The 12,980-nt window shown below is 39.6% G+C and overlaps 1 protein-coding gene across 1 annotated transcript in view; it reads right to left on the bottom strand.

The window, feature by feature from the left end:
- bckdhb (branched chain keto acid dehydrogenase E1 subunit beta) overlaps nucleotides 1-12,980 on the bottom strand; it is a 78,415-nt gene that overhangs the window by 56,168 nt on the left and 9,267 nt on the right. Inside the window, exons 5-8 of the mRNA XM_085473404.1 lie at nucleotides 11,977-12,132; nucleotides 10,011-10,119; nucleotides 3,297-3,394; nucleotides 1,847-1,957 (exon numbers count right to left, since the gene is read on the bottom strand). Of these exons, the coding sequence (XP_085329530.1) occupies nucleotides 1,847-1,957; nucleotides 3,297-3,394; nucleotides 10,011-10,119; nucleotides 11,977-12,132 (474 nt within the window). The remainder of the gene's footprint in view (nucleotides 1-1,846; nucleotides 1,958-3,296; nucleotides 3,395-10,010; nucleotides 10,120-11,976; nucleotides 12,133-12,980) is intronic.

Below are 12,980 nucleotides of genomic sequence, written 5' to 3'. Positions count from 1 at the left end.
TTCCAAATGAAAATAATGGCAGACATGTCTACCTCTGGATAACCAAAGGTCATCTCAGCATTGTGCCTTTGGCTCCTTTTATGCTTGAAATGAACAAGCCGTAGCATTTGGATGTCTCCGCAGCGTTGCATCTGCCACCTTTTATTTGTGATGGCAGGTGTTGCGTAAGCTACTTCCATTTGTTTTAGTTGTGAATAATGTACATCTGGCTATTTGCTTGCTTGTTTCTGATTAATTAAAAGATAAAATAAAAGCCGTTAATGCGTATTCCTGTGCATTAGTCTGGGTGATAATAATCGTGATTTGCACTGAAATTAATTCTGTGCCTTCGCTGAAATTTGATAATAGCCTGATTAAAAGGCTGTTTCACTGCTCATCCAGCAGAAGAGGCTTGAAAAAGAGACTTGTATCCCTAGAGTGATTAGTTTAATGCAACAGTGACTTTACTGCCAAATATGAAAGAAGGAACAGGCCCTGTGTGTGTGTGTGTGTGTGTGTGTGTGTGTGTGTGTGGGGAAATTGGTTTATGGGTTTGACAGATGTTTAAGGAATATTGGGTTGGAGGAAATGACAAGCAGAGATGTTGTTGACAAGCTCGAGGTGGCAGGCTTGGCATCAGGCCTGTTAAGCAGCACATAAACACACTATTCAATTTCATGGCAGTTGTTTTAATGGGGCACAAATTACAACAACAACAAAAAAGGAAAAAAAGAAAAATGAAAGAAAGATTGCATGGACTTGAGAAGCCCCCTTGAACAAACTGTAACTGACTGCGGCTCACTCCGAGTATTTCCGTGCCAACACAATGCTGCAGTCTCTGCCATCAGTTCAAATTGACTCCCTATTAAATTACTACCCTCCTACCACAGTTTCTTCCTGCCTTTTAAATGCTGGTTATAAGATATGCTTGGCAGCAGGCGCAGCCTGGTGCTTGCTGATGAAGGTGTATCTTTCAGCAGAGGAGCATGAAACTTGGATAATAAACATGCGAAATTAAACAGCTGGTGACAAACAAAGATGGTTTGTGATGTATTCAAGGACCATTGCAAAAGGCAGCAATCCGAGTGTCAAGAGGATGCATGATTATGAGTCGTGTCTCACTGCAAGGATCCTTAAGGTTTGACTTGACAGACATGCCTTTTTGTCTCTTCATAACATCAGACCCTCCCCAGCCGGTCTCCTGGTGGTTTAGTCTACAGGCGCTTTGCCCTTGGTGAGCAGGAAAGAATCTTTCTAGGCCACAATTCTCCAAACTGTCTTGTGTCATGCTCCTTCCTGTATTTAAAAGTAAATAAGGATGGAATACCCACTGGAAAGAAAGCTCCCTTCTCAAAGCCCGCCCAAATTAAATATTTTATTTTAGTGAGTGCCATAGCCTGTGTAAGGCTGAGGCAACATAAACTAGCAGTCGCGTCTTTCCAGCGGTAGAAGGGATCCTGTTTATCAGGAACCAAAGAGAACCACACTGCCCAGATGAACGTTGCCCAACTTTGTACCACAATAAACAAAGATCCAGTAGGAAGACGGTTCCTCTGACCAGCAGTATTTATGGCAAATGACCATCTAAATGAATAACAGATGTCAAAGTATTCAGCTTGAAACTCAAACGATATGATTCTTCAAATCTGATTATTTCCTGTTATTCAACAACTTTAATCATTACAGCTTTCATTTAACTGGCATTCTTTGTGCAGGACTGTGGACTGTGTTTTACATCTATTGCTCCACTATTATATATAATGCATTTATTCACTTACTTACAAAAAACAAGTGGCACCAAAATAAATGTTTGTGGTACTTTTTTTCAGTTTGCTCTGTTTGTGCTGTGTGCATGCATCTCTGTTACCTTGCAAACGGTTTCGATATCCCAGGGTAGGATGGTCTGTAGATCAATGACCTCGCAGGATACTCCCAGTTTTTCTTGAGCCATGGACGCCACCTCCTTCAGCACATGAATCTAAACAGGAAATGAAAAAGACTTTTCAGTCTGCCTTAAATTTGGTAACACTAAGTCTTACACTTAAAATAATGTGACAATAAAAAGGCATATTTTTATATTATCTCCAGATGCTGAAAACACTGTTGGTTTCTGAATGGAAAAACAAAAGCTTGTTCCTTTCCCACCACAATTCGGAATGTTTAGGAACTTGTTTACCGCTCTTTTGACCCATCCCAACTAAAAGCCAGCGCTTGACTAATAGTTTGTAACTTAACATTCATATTCACATCTTTGTAAGTGCTACTATGCTGGTTTACAGGTAGTAAAAATGCAATTTCATAATAATGACAATAATTTAAGAATTGCCTTTTATTTTACTTTCAGCTAAACCAATATTGCACCCGATTCAGAACAGACTAACAAAAAGAAAGCTGAATGTGAAAAGTCACAAGAAAAAGAAAAATAGGCGTAGAAATCGTCCTGCCTCATCAATTCATCACTGTAGTGTCTGGGTTCACTGAGTCTGTGTTTACTGGCAGCCATTTTTTCCCCCGATTGCTTCCAAACAAGAATTGCTGTGATAAATCTGAATGATCGCAACTACAATAGTTGTCAGCAGATGTGCCAGTTTGAAAAAATAAAAACAAAAACACAACTTCAAACTTATAAACAAGCATAATACTCAATAATGCAATTCTAAAGAATAAAAAGTTACATTGTTTGCTTATTATCATTTAAATAAGCGAGACGGATGAATGAGGGTGGTAAAGGATGCTGTTTAGAGAAAGGAGAATCATGTTTTCCTCTACTTTACTAGATCCTCTTTCCTCCCTATCCACCCTTCAGTATTAATAGTTAGACAGTTTCCTTCAGCACTGTCCGACCCTCCCCCTGCCACGCTTGAAAGTACATGATGCCCTGGATAAGCCTGTTAAAGTGGCTGGGTACAATCGAAGTCAGGGATGACTCCTGTTGAGTTACAGGCATCTTTATATCAAGCTGAGGAACATAAAATCTCACATGTGAAAAGAAAAAGGCCACAATGGAAAGTGTGCAGCAGACATGTAGTGTTAATAGAGAATCATCGACAGCCTTGATGTCGTGGAGAAGTCTGGGCAGATATGGTCTCTCAGGCTGCCTGCTGAGAGACCTTGCTGGGACACAAAGGGGGGCTAGGGAGAGACTTAGAGTTAATCCACTGCTACCCTCCCTGGGTTTAAATGTCATTTAGTGAAAATGAAACTTGGACCCTCCTATATTCCTGTGGCCATGGAAAATGAGTCAAAGATAGACTATAACATTGAAACTGCTCGGGTAACCTGCTGAGAGTGTGTCAATGATGAGTGTGATTGCCTACCTGCGTTCCCCAGGCAACCAGAGTGACATCACTTCCTTCCTGTAGGACCTCAGCCTGTGAGAGTGGGATGGTGTAAGGGTCCTCGGGAACCTGCTCCACTGAGAAAAAACAAAACATACACATTCAAAACCTCTACAAAATGTAAAATGAGCAACAACAACAAAAAAAACATTAATTCATCATTTCACTATGAAGTCTGAGATTTTTAGCTAAAATACTCCAACTCGAACTAAGCGTGCCTCTAAATGACAGACCAGATGACAAACTGATCAAATAACAGACCTTCAAAAACAAAACAAAAAAAAGATCCCTGCTCTTGAACATTTTATCTGGCTCACTTCAAATGCTTCTTTAGGCTTTTTCCAGAACCTCATCTCTCACCACAGCCAGTGTGCTTTTATCAGCACAATCTAATGCATGAGCTAATGAGATCCTCTGCCAGCTATGGGCTTGTAACTCTGATTAATCTTGACAACAACACATTGGGATGGGGTATCAATCAGAAAAGGGGCCACAAACGGAATATCAGCCCAAAAGAGGGAGCCTCGCAGCCAGGCCCTCTTTGAACTCAAGTCCAAGACAAAGTGCATGTAAGTATATGGTTTGAATAAAAGCTATTAAAGTCGTGGAAAACATTAGCACAGTCATGGAATTTATTATAACGCAAAAACTTATCATAAACTCAGAACTGCCATCACTTTCAAACAAGCGGCTTATTAGCAGTATTTATACTGCACAGATGCAAACATTGAACCTCTAAATGTAGCATTTACTGTCTTTGAATCTCATTCACCATCTTGGTTTTGGCTCCAAAGTTTGCACAGCGTACAGGATCTTAAAGTGTGAGTGGATCTTGGAGAACGTGAACTACTAAAAAGCGTTCCTCAAAGGCAACACAAAAAGTTAAAATTGCAATTAGGCGGAGTAATTGTGCTCTAAGGAGATGCTGAGTTTGAGACCTTTCTGGAAACCTTGAACGGCTTCCATGATCCTTTAGAGCCTACGAGTTGTTAAAGGAAAGAAAGGCTGCCCATCCCAACGACTTTGATGAATTATGTGCGACTCTCCTGTTTAGGCTTCCAGACGAGACAGAAAATTGGCCAATTGAGTGGAAAAATAGCCTTTTTCAGAAAGTTAAACCTGAATTATGAAAACTGGGTTACGGTTTAACAAGTGGAATCTTAGGTCCTTGCAAACCAGTATAACCTCAATGGGGCAAATGAGTGGTTTTTGTCCTATTGGAAGCAAAAAATTAGAGGCCCCAGCAATCAAAAAACATGACTTCATAATCGAGCAGAGATCATTAGAGGCATGTTGCACGAGAAGCTGGTTTGCTCTGCTCCTGTAGGAAATGAAAATAACCCTGCACATGCTACAGCTAAAATACCCCTCAGTGTGAAGCCGACAATGGATTTGTCACAATGTAACATGAGGCGGTTTGATGTGTCAGTCACAACGGCGGCCTTACTAGGTCACTCCCAGTGCAACACCCCAGAGTTTTTCCTGCATGTTTAACCCTAACTCTGGGATGCAATAACCAGGCATCTCAATGTGAATGTAAAAAAAAAGGTCTGATTTGCTATGTGCAGCTTGATACACTGTCTACACTCCTGCACGATGAATTCCAAATACCCACATGCACTATGGCTTCATGTGTAATGGCCTAGGCATGTCTGAAAACAGCTGTAAATAATATTAAAGTAAAGGCCACTTTACTTTAAGATCACTTTGACAGCAGCAATGTCCTGCATTCAGGACAGAGAAGGGGTAGAAAACTATTAGCTAAAACTATGGTGCATGCAATGATGGTAGGGCTGGGCGATATGACCCAAAATTCATATCTCGATATTTTTTAGCTGGATGGCGATATAAGATATATATCTCGATATTTTTTTAAAGCCATAAAGTAAGAACAAAAAGAGAGTTCTTAGTCAAATCTGTGTCCCAGATGTCACACAGGCACTTCTATTAACATACAGCATAGACGTACATGAAAAAAAAAAAATACTCAAAAATAAATTATGAGCATTTATTAAATAATAATGCTCCATAAATAAAAGAAAACTATGTTGTTTTTGTGCATAACAAAGAGCTCACAATTGTGCATACTGTTCCCAACTTCTACTGCGTGACTGACAGCCTGGAGTTTGAAATCCGCTTCGTAACCATGTCTCTTAACAGGTGCCATTTATGGTCCTTATACACACACAATACGGTAATATTACGCTGAAGCACAGTACGTATTACTACGCGAGGCTCCTCAGTACCCGTAATGCTCCGACAATCCATCAAGCGGTGCAGCTCCGTAGCTTGCCAAAGTCGTACTAAAACATTTTTTGACAGATTGCTGAGCGCCGTGTACCACATTAAATCGGTTCGCGGTCATCAATCACAACCAGAATTCATACAAAAGGCGCGCTGTCAACTTTTGAGAAAATGAAAGGATTTTAAGCCGTGCATGGCGTTAGCGTGGTTAGCTCGTTAGCACGTTGACGCCGTCCAGCCCCACGCACGGGGCGATGCACAGTAACTCGTTAACGGAGATTTGCCGTGTCCATCTTGTGGCTGCAGGTGAAGCGATGGGGGAGTTGTGTTCAGTTAAGGAGAGAGGCGAGGTCGAGTAACGTTGCGTAAAGACAAAAGTGGACGAAAGAGGGGCAAACTTGTGGCCCCACAACTATAATTATAACGTAACATAGACTATATCGATATAAAGGCTATTGCCACATCTTATATCGCGTATAAAAACATATGGATATTTTTTTTTTAAAACTCGATATATCGCCCAGCCCTAAATGATGGTACAGCTGATTTTTAAGTGCCTCTTACATGCAGATGATAAAGGATTCAGGAAGTTTATTCATGCAGGCCCATATGACAGAGAATATGCATGTTCTTTTTGTTTTCATATTATAATTTATATTTAATTGTGTTGTGGTTTCCAGTGTTTTGTGTTGTTTCACTTTAAATTTGTAAAAGGAAAAAGCTGAAAATTTAAATAGTTAAGTTGAAATGTGAATAGTTGATTTTTTGTATTATATGATTTATTTATTACATTTTATGTGGAGTGAATAAATAAAAGTATATTTACGATGGCCCCTACAGACAAAGCACATACAAACTTCAAATCACGTACGAACTCTGAAGCACGTACAAACCCTGAAGCACGTACAAACCCTGAAGCACGTACAAACCCTGAAGCACGTACAAACCCTGAAGCACGTACAAACTCCAAAACACGTACAAAAGACAACAGAAGTGCTAGCCAGCAAGTACCAACGACCGGATTTGGTGTGTGGTAATAACAGGTAAATTTTTTTTTTTTTTTTTTTTTAATTATTTGACTAGATACGAATGCTTGTGTATAAATACACAAACAATACACATATGCTTTCATGCTTTCAATTGTGTAATTTAAGTGATCTAGGTAGCTCTATTTTGGAAGTTCAGTTCATGCTAGAAATGTGTTTTGGAGTTTGTATGTGCTTTTTGGAATTTGTACGTGTTTTGTCTCTAGGGGCCACCGCATATATTTATTTATATATAAACATATATAAATAAAACCGCAAATTTTTTTTACATTGGTAATTCCTTTTGTGCATAATTTTATATTATTGTTAATAATAAATTAATTAAAGCAACAAAACAACCTGAAGAGCCGGTTCGGAGCCAAAACAGCCGGCTCTTTTTAGTGAGCCGAACCGAAAGAGCCGGTTCTCTAAAAAGAGCCGGAAATCCCATCACTACAGTCCAATAACCAATGATAGGCGATATTATTCGCACAGGCGCAGACTTTTTGATGGGCGGAGCAATGTGATTATGCTTGGACTGATTTGCGCATTTAGAATTTATACGTTTTGTTTGGAGGGAATATTTTACCTTCTTTTCTTGTTTGTTTCAGTATTAAAATAGCTACTGTTTGGATTATTAATTTATTTATTTATTTGAGATGCGCCAAATCGCACAAAGACTTAACTTTATATCTGAAATTTTTTTAAATGTTGGCTGGAAGAGACATTTTGATTTTTAACTTACTTTTTGTTTAATTTTGTATTTGTTGTTTGGTCGAATGTATAAGACAGATAAACACTGGACAGGCCTTTAAACATGGGTATAATGGAAAAAAGAAGCCAGTTTCTCTTTGTTTTCTGCCCCACCCATTATGGTTTTTTTTATATTTAAACAAAATGGGGTGGGGGTTGTTTTTTTTTTTGGGGGGGGGGGGAGCTACTGTCTTTGTTTCTGTTATGAGTTTGAGTAAATGAATGGCTTCATTTGGGCACAGTCTGAGGAGGGTCCATTTGCTCGCAGTTGGAAGAGGGTGCCCTTAACACAACGCTTCTCTTAGCTTCAACCAACATTATTAGCAAAATTACTCATGGGCACATAAATAAATAAATCGCTCTTGTAAAAATGATCTGCGGAAGGCTCGGCAATATCTCTCTTTTTCCATACACTATCTCACCGATCTACTATTTCGTCAATCCCACAAGAGGCAGACAGCATCAACAGTGAAATAATGCAAACAAAAACACCTGCCTTCTTCCTGGCTACAGTTATTGATGATAACTGATTTTATTAACTACATAAATCTGAAACATGACACATGTATTACACTCTTATATCCCTTATCAGTCATTTGTCAGTAAGTAGCTATAGCTCTGAGGTATTAAAGCCATCAATAATGATGAAAGTAAGCTTGAATCTGCTTTTATACATTTTGTTTTGTGCATTTCGTATAAAATCAAGGATAAACATAAATTAAGAAACAGAGTTTACTAGGGCAAAAGATTTCAAGTCCACCACAACTCTGTATTTTACTTTAAGGGCATAATCATGTTGTAAGTTCTTATCATTTGTTCTCCTTAGATTAACTGATTATTTTAAATTGTCTGTATGTTTGAATAAACGTGTTAGTTGTTATCTTTCAGTCTGTGTTAACTCTGTGATGGACTAGCGACCTGTCCAGGGTGTATCCTGCTTTATTCTCTGTAATAGCTGGGACGAGCTTCAGCTCCCCATGACCCTGAACTGGATAAGCAGTTACAAATAGACAGACTGATAATCTATCTCATGGTCATAATAGGCCACTGACTTTGTAATAAAAAACTGCACTGCTTTAAAGAAAATGTATGTATACTTTTAAACACAACTTAAACTAGTAACAGTAAATCCTAATTTATGAAAAATTGACATGCCACCACAGCTGACGCTCAGACAACAATCAGCTCTATCACAAGTGGACAAGGCCAATAAAACTGCCCATACAAGCACATTGTTGAAATAAATCACATGTTATTGAAGATCTAGTAACTAATTCACCCCCTTTTTTTCCTTGAAGAGAAAGAGTGCAGTTTCAACAGTATGTTTCAGTTTTTCCACATTCACTCGGTTTACGCTCATTACAAAGAAACACTGCTGTCGTAACTCAACGACATGACTCCTTACTTCAGTGTGGTATGGCAGCTGTGGGTGATGTCTTTGTCATTAAGAAGGCTGTGAGACTAACAATAATTCTGGTCTGTACGTCGAATGAAACAAACCCTTTAGACAACCAGTGAGCCATTCAATTTCTCCCACCGCCACACTTAACAAAGCCATCAAGCCCCAACTGGACTCTTCGGCAGGCTGGTTCTGCACTAGTTGGTATCGGTGGTTCTACACCACTCTGCTGAGATGCTTTGTATACTCTAAACAGTGATGACTGAGCTCAGCAGATTTTATGAGAGAATATTATGAGAGAAAACTTTAGAACTGATTGAGTTTATACATGGACAGAGAAACGAAAGAAATATATTGGCCATTGTGTTAGCCTAATAACGAAGCTAAATAAAATGATAGTCCATTAAATATTCCATTTTAAAATCGTGTAGGAAATCCTTGTCCAAATTGTGTATGTGTGATTGCTACCATATGGACCAATCACAACTGTTGTGGTCTGCGTTACCGCCTCATGAACTTACATTTTTGGAGAAGTACATGTCAGGCTGTGTAAGCAAACATAGATCAAATAGAATGGAAGCTATTAAAATGCCTTATCTGTGTTGCGACAGCCGTTTTTACTAATGCCCTTCGTTACAGTATGAACTACTCAGAAGAAGAAAAAAGCATACCTTTTTTAATAATATGACCTGATTCATGTCAAAGCAGAAAACACTTAAAAAAAATAAAAACATTTTCTTAAAGTCTGTCGGTACAAGTCAAGTCTTTAAAAATTCATCTGTCTTAATTCTTGGAAATCAAATGACCAACATGTGGACGAGGCAGTGCTGTTTTACAGCAGCTTTCAACAACTGTTAACAGTTTATTATGGTATTGCTGGTAATGCTGGACACCGTTTACCCCGGCAGTGTTCCCAAGGCCACGCTGGCCTTGGGGCTTTTTCATGCTACCCCTAAACACTGCACCCAAGGAGCGGAGGGGGGAGCGAGTTCAGCTCGCCACTGTCAACACTTCACAGACCATTTAGACGGCCTGCTTCACACTTGTGGCCCAGCTGATCTCAGTCACATTGTTTGTAGTCAGGCACATTGTTTGTTTGTCTAGCTTCGCACCTCTAAAGAGGGAGAACATTTGCTTTTCATAAAGAATCCAAGCAGAAGGTTGAGGGGGGAAAAAAAAAAAAAAAAAGCTGAGAGGACAACTGAACAAACATCAACAAAGCTTCAGTCGTGTGTTGATTTTACAGTAACATTTACACACAAACCAGCTTACCTGCTGCTCTGTACAGAATCTTCGGCTCAAAGAAAATGCATGGGTTCTTGTCAGCAATGCAGGAGAGGAGCAGCCCTTTGGCCTGAATTGGACTACGAGGTATTACAACCTGAGAAATAAATGACATCTGTTAGGCCAAAGAATATAATGAACTGACCTTAATGTTCCCTATTAAACAGAATGGAATATTTAAACGTTTAAATCGGTTTCACATTTCGACTGTAGAGAATATCATCATATAGTCCAACATGCTTTAAACTGATACCCAACTATACAAACTTAAACGCATACAAAAAGTGGTTTCAAATGAATTGCGGTGTTTTGCCCATTCTCTAATCGAGAATTGTAAGGTTCCAGATGTTTTATACTAAAAGATCCAATTGTCTCACTTTTATTTCAGGCGTGCTGCTTTAGCCTGCCTACTGACGCCCTGTATCGACAAGCCACTTTGCAACTCACCTACTCCTCTTTTTCATTCTGGATCTGATTTAATCAGTATCACATCTGCTGATATTGACATCTGCTTTGTTTTGTTTTGGGTTGGGTCTTGCTGTTTTTGCTGCCTCTGGCTCACAGGCAAGTATGCTCAACCCACTGTATGCATTCTACACGTGTGCTTGAAAGTGTAGTTGCATCCCACAACCGAGCCATGCCGCCCAATGCATGCTACTGCACACTACAGTGGTTCTGCTGTACTTAAGGCAAAATCCAGGTTTAACTGCAGCACTGTGTATTTACCAGAGCTAAATCATTTCTGTGTATTGAGACCGACCCTCAGAGGGAGGGAACCGGGCTGATTATGCACAAGGATTTATCAGTTTGTGACCTTATACTGGAAGACCCATTTATTACTCACAGGGGATGAACTGCAGCTGTAAACTTTACAGACCTCAGATGGAAGTATATGAGAAAACTCCTGGATTAAAAGTAGTTGCACTGACAGTATCACAGGACTGATGAATAATTTCATTCCTCAGGCCCTTTTCACACACACATACAGATGCTTTGTTCTCTACAAGAACACACAAGAATTTCAAGTAAACTTGTTTCCCTTTGTCATTATGGCGTGTTATAGTTTGAGGTGAAAAATGAATTTAATCCATTTTGGAATAAGGCTTTAACATGACAAAACGTGGAACAAATGCAGCATTGTGAATACTTTCCGGATCCACTGTAAGACATCCCCTTTATTCTACTCCTCCACTGTTGTAGTGATCTGTTTCTATAGTTTTTGCTTTCTTTAAATGCCCATAGCTGCCAGTCATATAATTCTGAATGGCAGAGATGCTAGCCTCAGTGATGAGCCTTGCCTCTTATGCTGCTTACTTTCATTTAGCTGACTGAAGAAGAAAGAAACCCAAAAAAGTGATGTGTGCAAATGTTTTCAAGTGGAGTTAGGAGGTGGCAGAGCTGAGATGAACTAGAGGTTCTACTGAAAACTGCATCACTACCTGCATCAGATATGCCAAATTCAAACAGTTCAAAAATGGCAGCAGAAACTCAAAAACATTAGTAGAGAGGGTAAAGAAGAGGTGCAATTCAAAGCAAAAATGTGGGTGCTCTGTTCTGAGCACCATTTCTTTGGAACACCGTAACTCTTCGACTGCACTTGAGGCAGGATCACAACCTTATTGTTGGTTTTCCTCAGGCCAGTTCATATCCCTCTCCATCTCAGCACTTCTAGTGTAAGTAATCTAAACTGGACAGTTTAACTTATACTGTTTTGACTGTTGTGAAAAATTTGGAAATAATTTTTAATTGCATCACCACTGATGATGGTGCAGGAAAAGTTATAAAAATAATGAAATAACTAAAAATACAAAGAGTAATGATCAGCCTATTTACAACTTCTATATGGTTTTGCTAGTAGACTTTCAAATTCTGCTTTCAGGTGAGAGATGAAATTCAGATTAAACGCCCACAAATGTCTAAAGGAAATGCATATACAGTGAAGCAGTGGACTGACCTTGAGGCCCGGGCAGTGAGCAAAGAAGGCTTCGGGACTTTGAGAGTGGTAAAGGGATCCATGGCCGACGCACCCCCACGGAGCCCGAATAGTGAGGTTGCCGCAATCGAACATGTTCCCTGAACGGTAGCGGTACTTGGCTGCTTCGTTGACTATCTGGAAAGTGATAATAATAATTTAGATTAATGCACCAGCAAATTAGTCCAGAACATAGTCATGTAAACATAAGGGAAACTACTTTGCAAAAACATCCCAACAAAAACAGAGCACTTTCTTTGGTTTCTGTGAATAAAGACCTGGCTTCATGTGTGGAGGCATTCTCTCTGCTATTCCCCTTAAAGATATTAAAACGTCACTTAATTTTTAACGAGCGCCATCACCTCAAGTGTCTTTGGTTTCTTTTACATCTACAGTTTCAGACACTGGGCTTCCACCAAAAAGGTGTCCCAAATTTTCCCTCCCCGAAGCTCAGGTGGACTGTTAATTCGCCTTTTACTACTCTCTAAGGTCAGTTTGGACTCCATCGTGTTAAGTGAGAGCGCAGAAGGCGAGAGGGATCCCAGTCAAGGCCCGACACCAGATTTAATCTACTGTTTGTCTGCGTCACAATAGGAGGGTCTTAAAAACTGGCTCCACAATCGCATATTTTGTTTCATGTCGCCTTGACATAGCAGCGAGACTCGCATTTATCTTGTGGAGGGCAAGAATACACAGGATGACACTGGTGTCAACATATATGCATGGTTAAACAGCAGCACTGCCCAACGTGCTGCTAAGTGTGTTAACGTCACATTAATCTTCTGTAGCAAAGCTTTGAAGCAGGGGGTTGTTTAAAGGGCTTCTTTTGTTCTGCTGATGTTTCTGTACAAGGCTGTAGAAATATTAAATAACAGACATTCAAGGTCTGCTGCAAGAAATATGCAGAACAAAGGGGATAGAAGCTAAATATGAAAAGCAACGAGTAAAAGGTTCATTTTTCCCCCATTCTGTCTGTCTTTGCTTGA

This window comes from Copadichromis virginalis, linkage group LG11 (genome assembly GCF_057382275.1).
Source record: "Copadichromis virginalis isolate Kocher_CV1m ecotype Utaka linkage group LG11, C_Virginalis_male_GT1.1, whole genome shotgun sequence".
NCBI lineage: Eukaryota > Metazoa > Chordata > Actinopteri > Cichliformes > Cichlidae > Copadichromis > Copadichromis virginalis.
The sequence above is the reverse complement of the archived record's forward strand: the minus strand, read 5'-3'. Positions and strand labels throughout refer to the sequence as shown.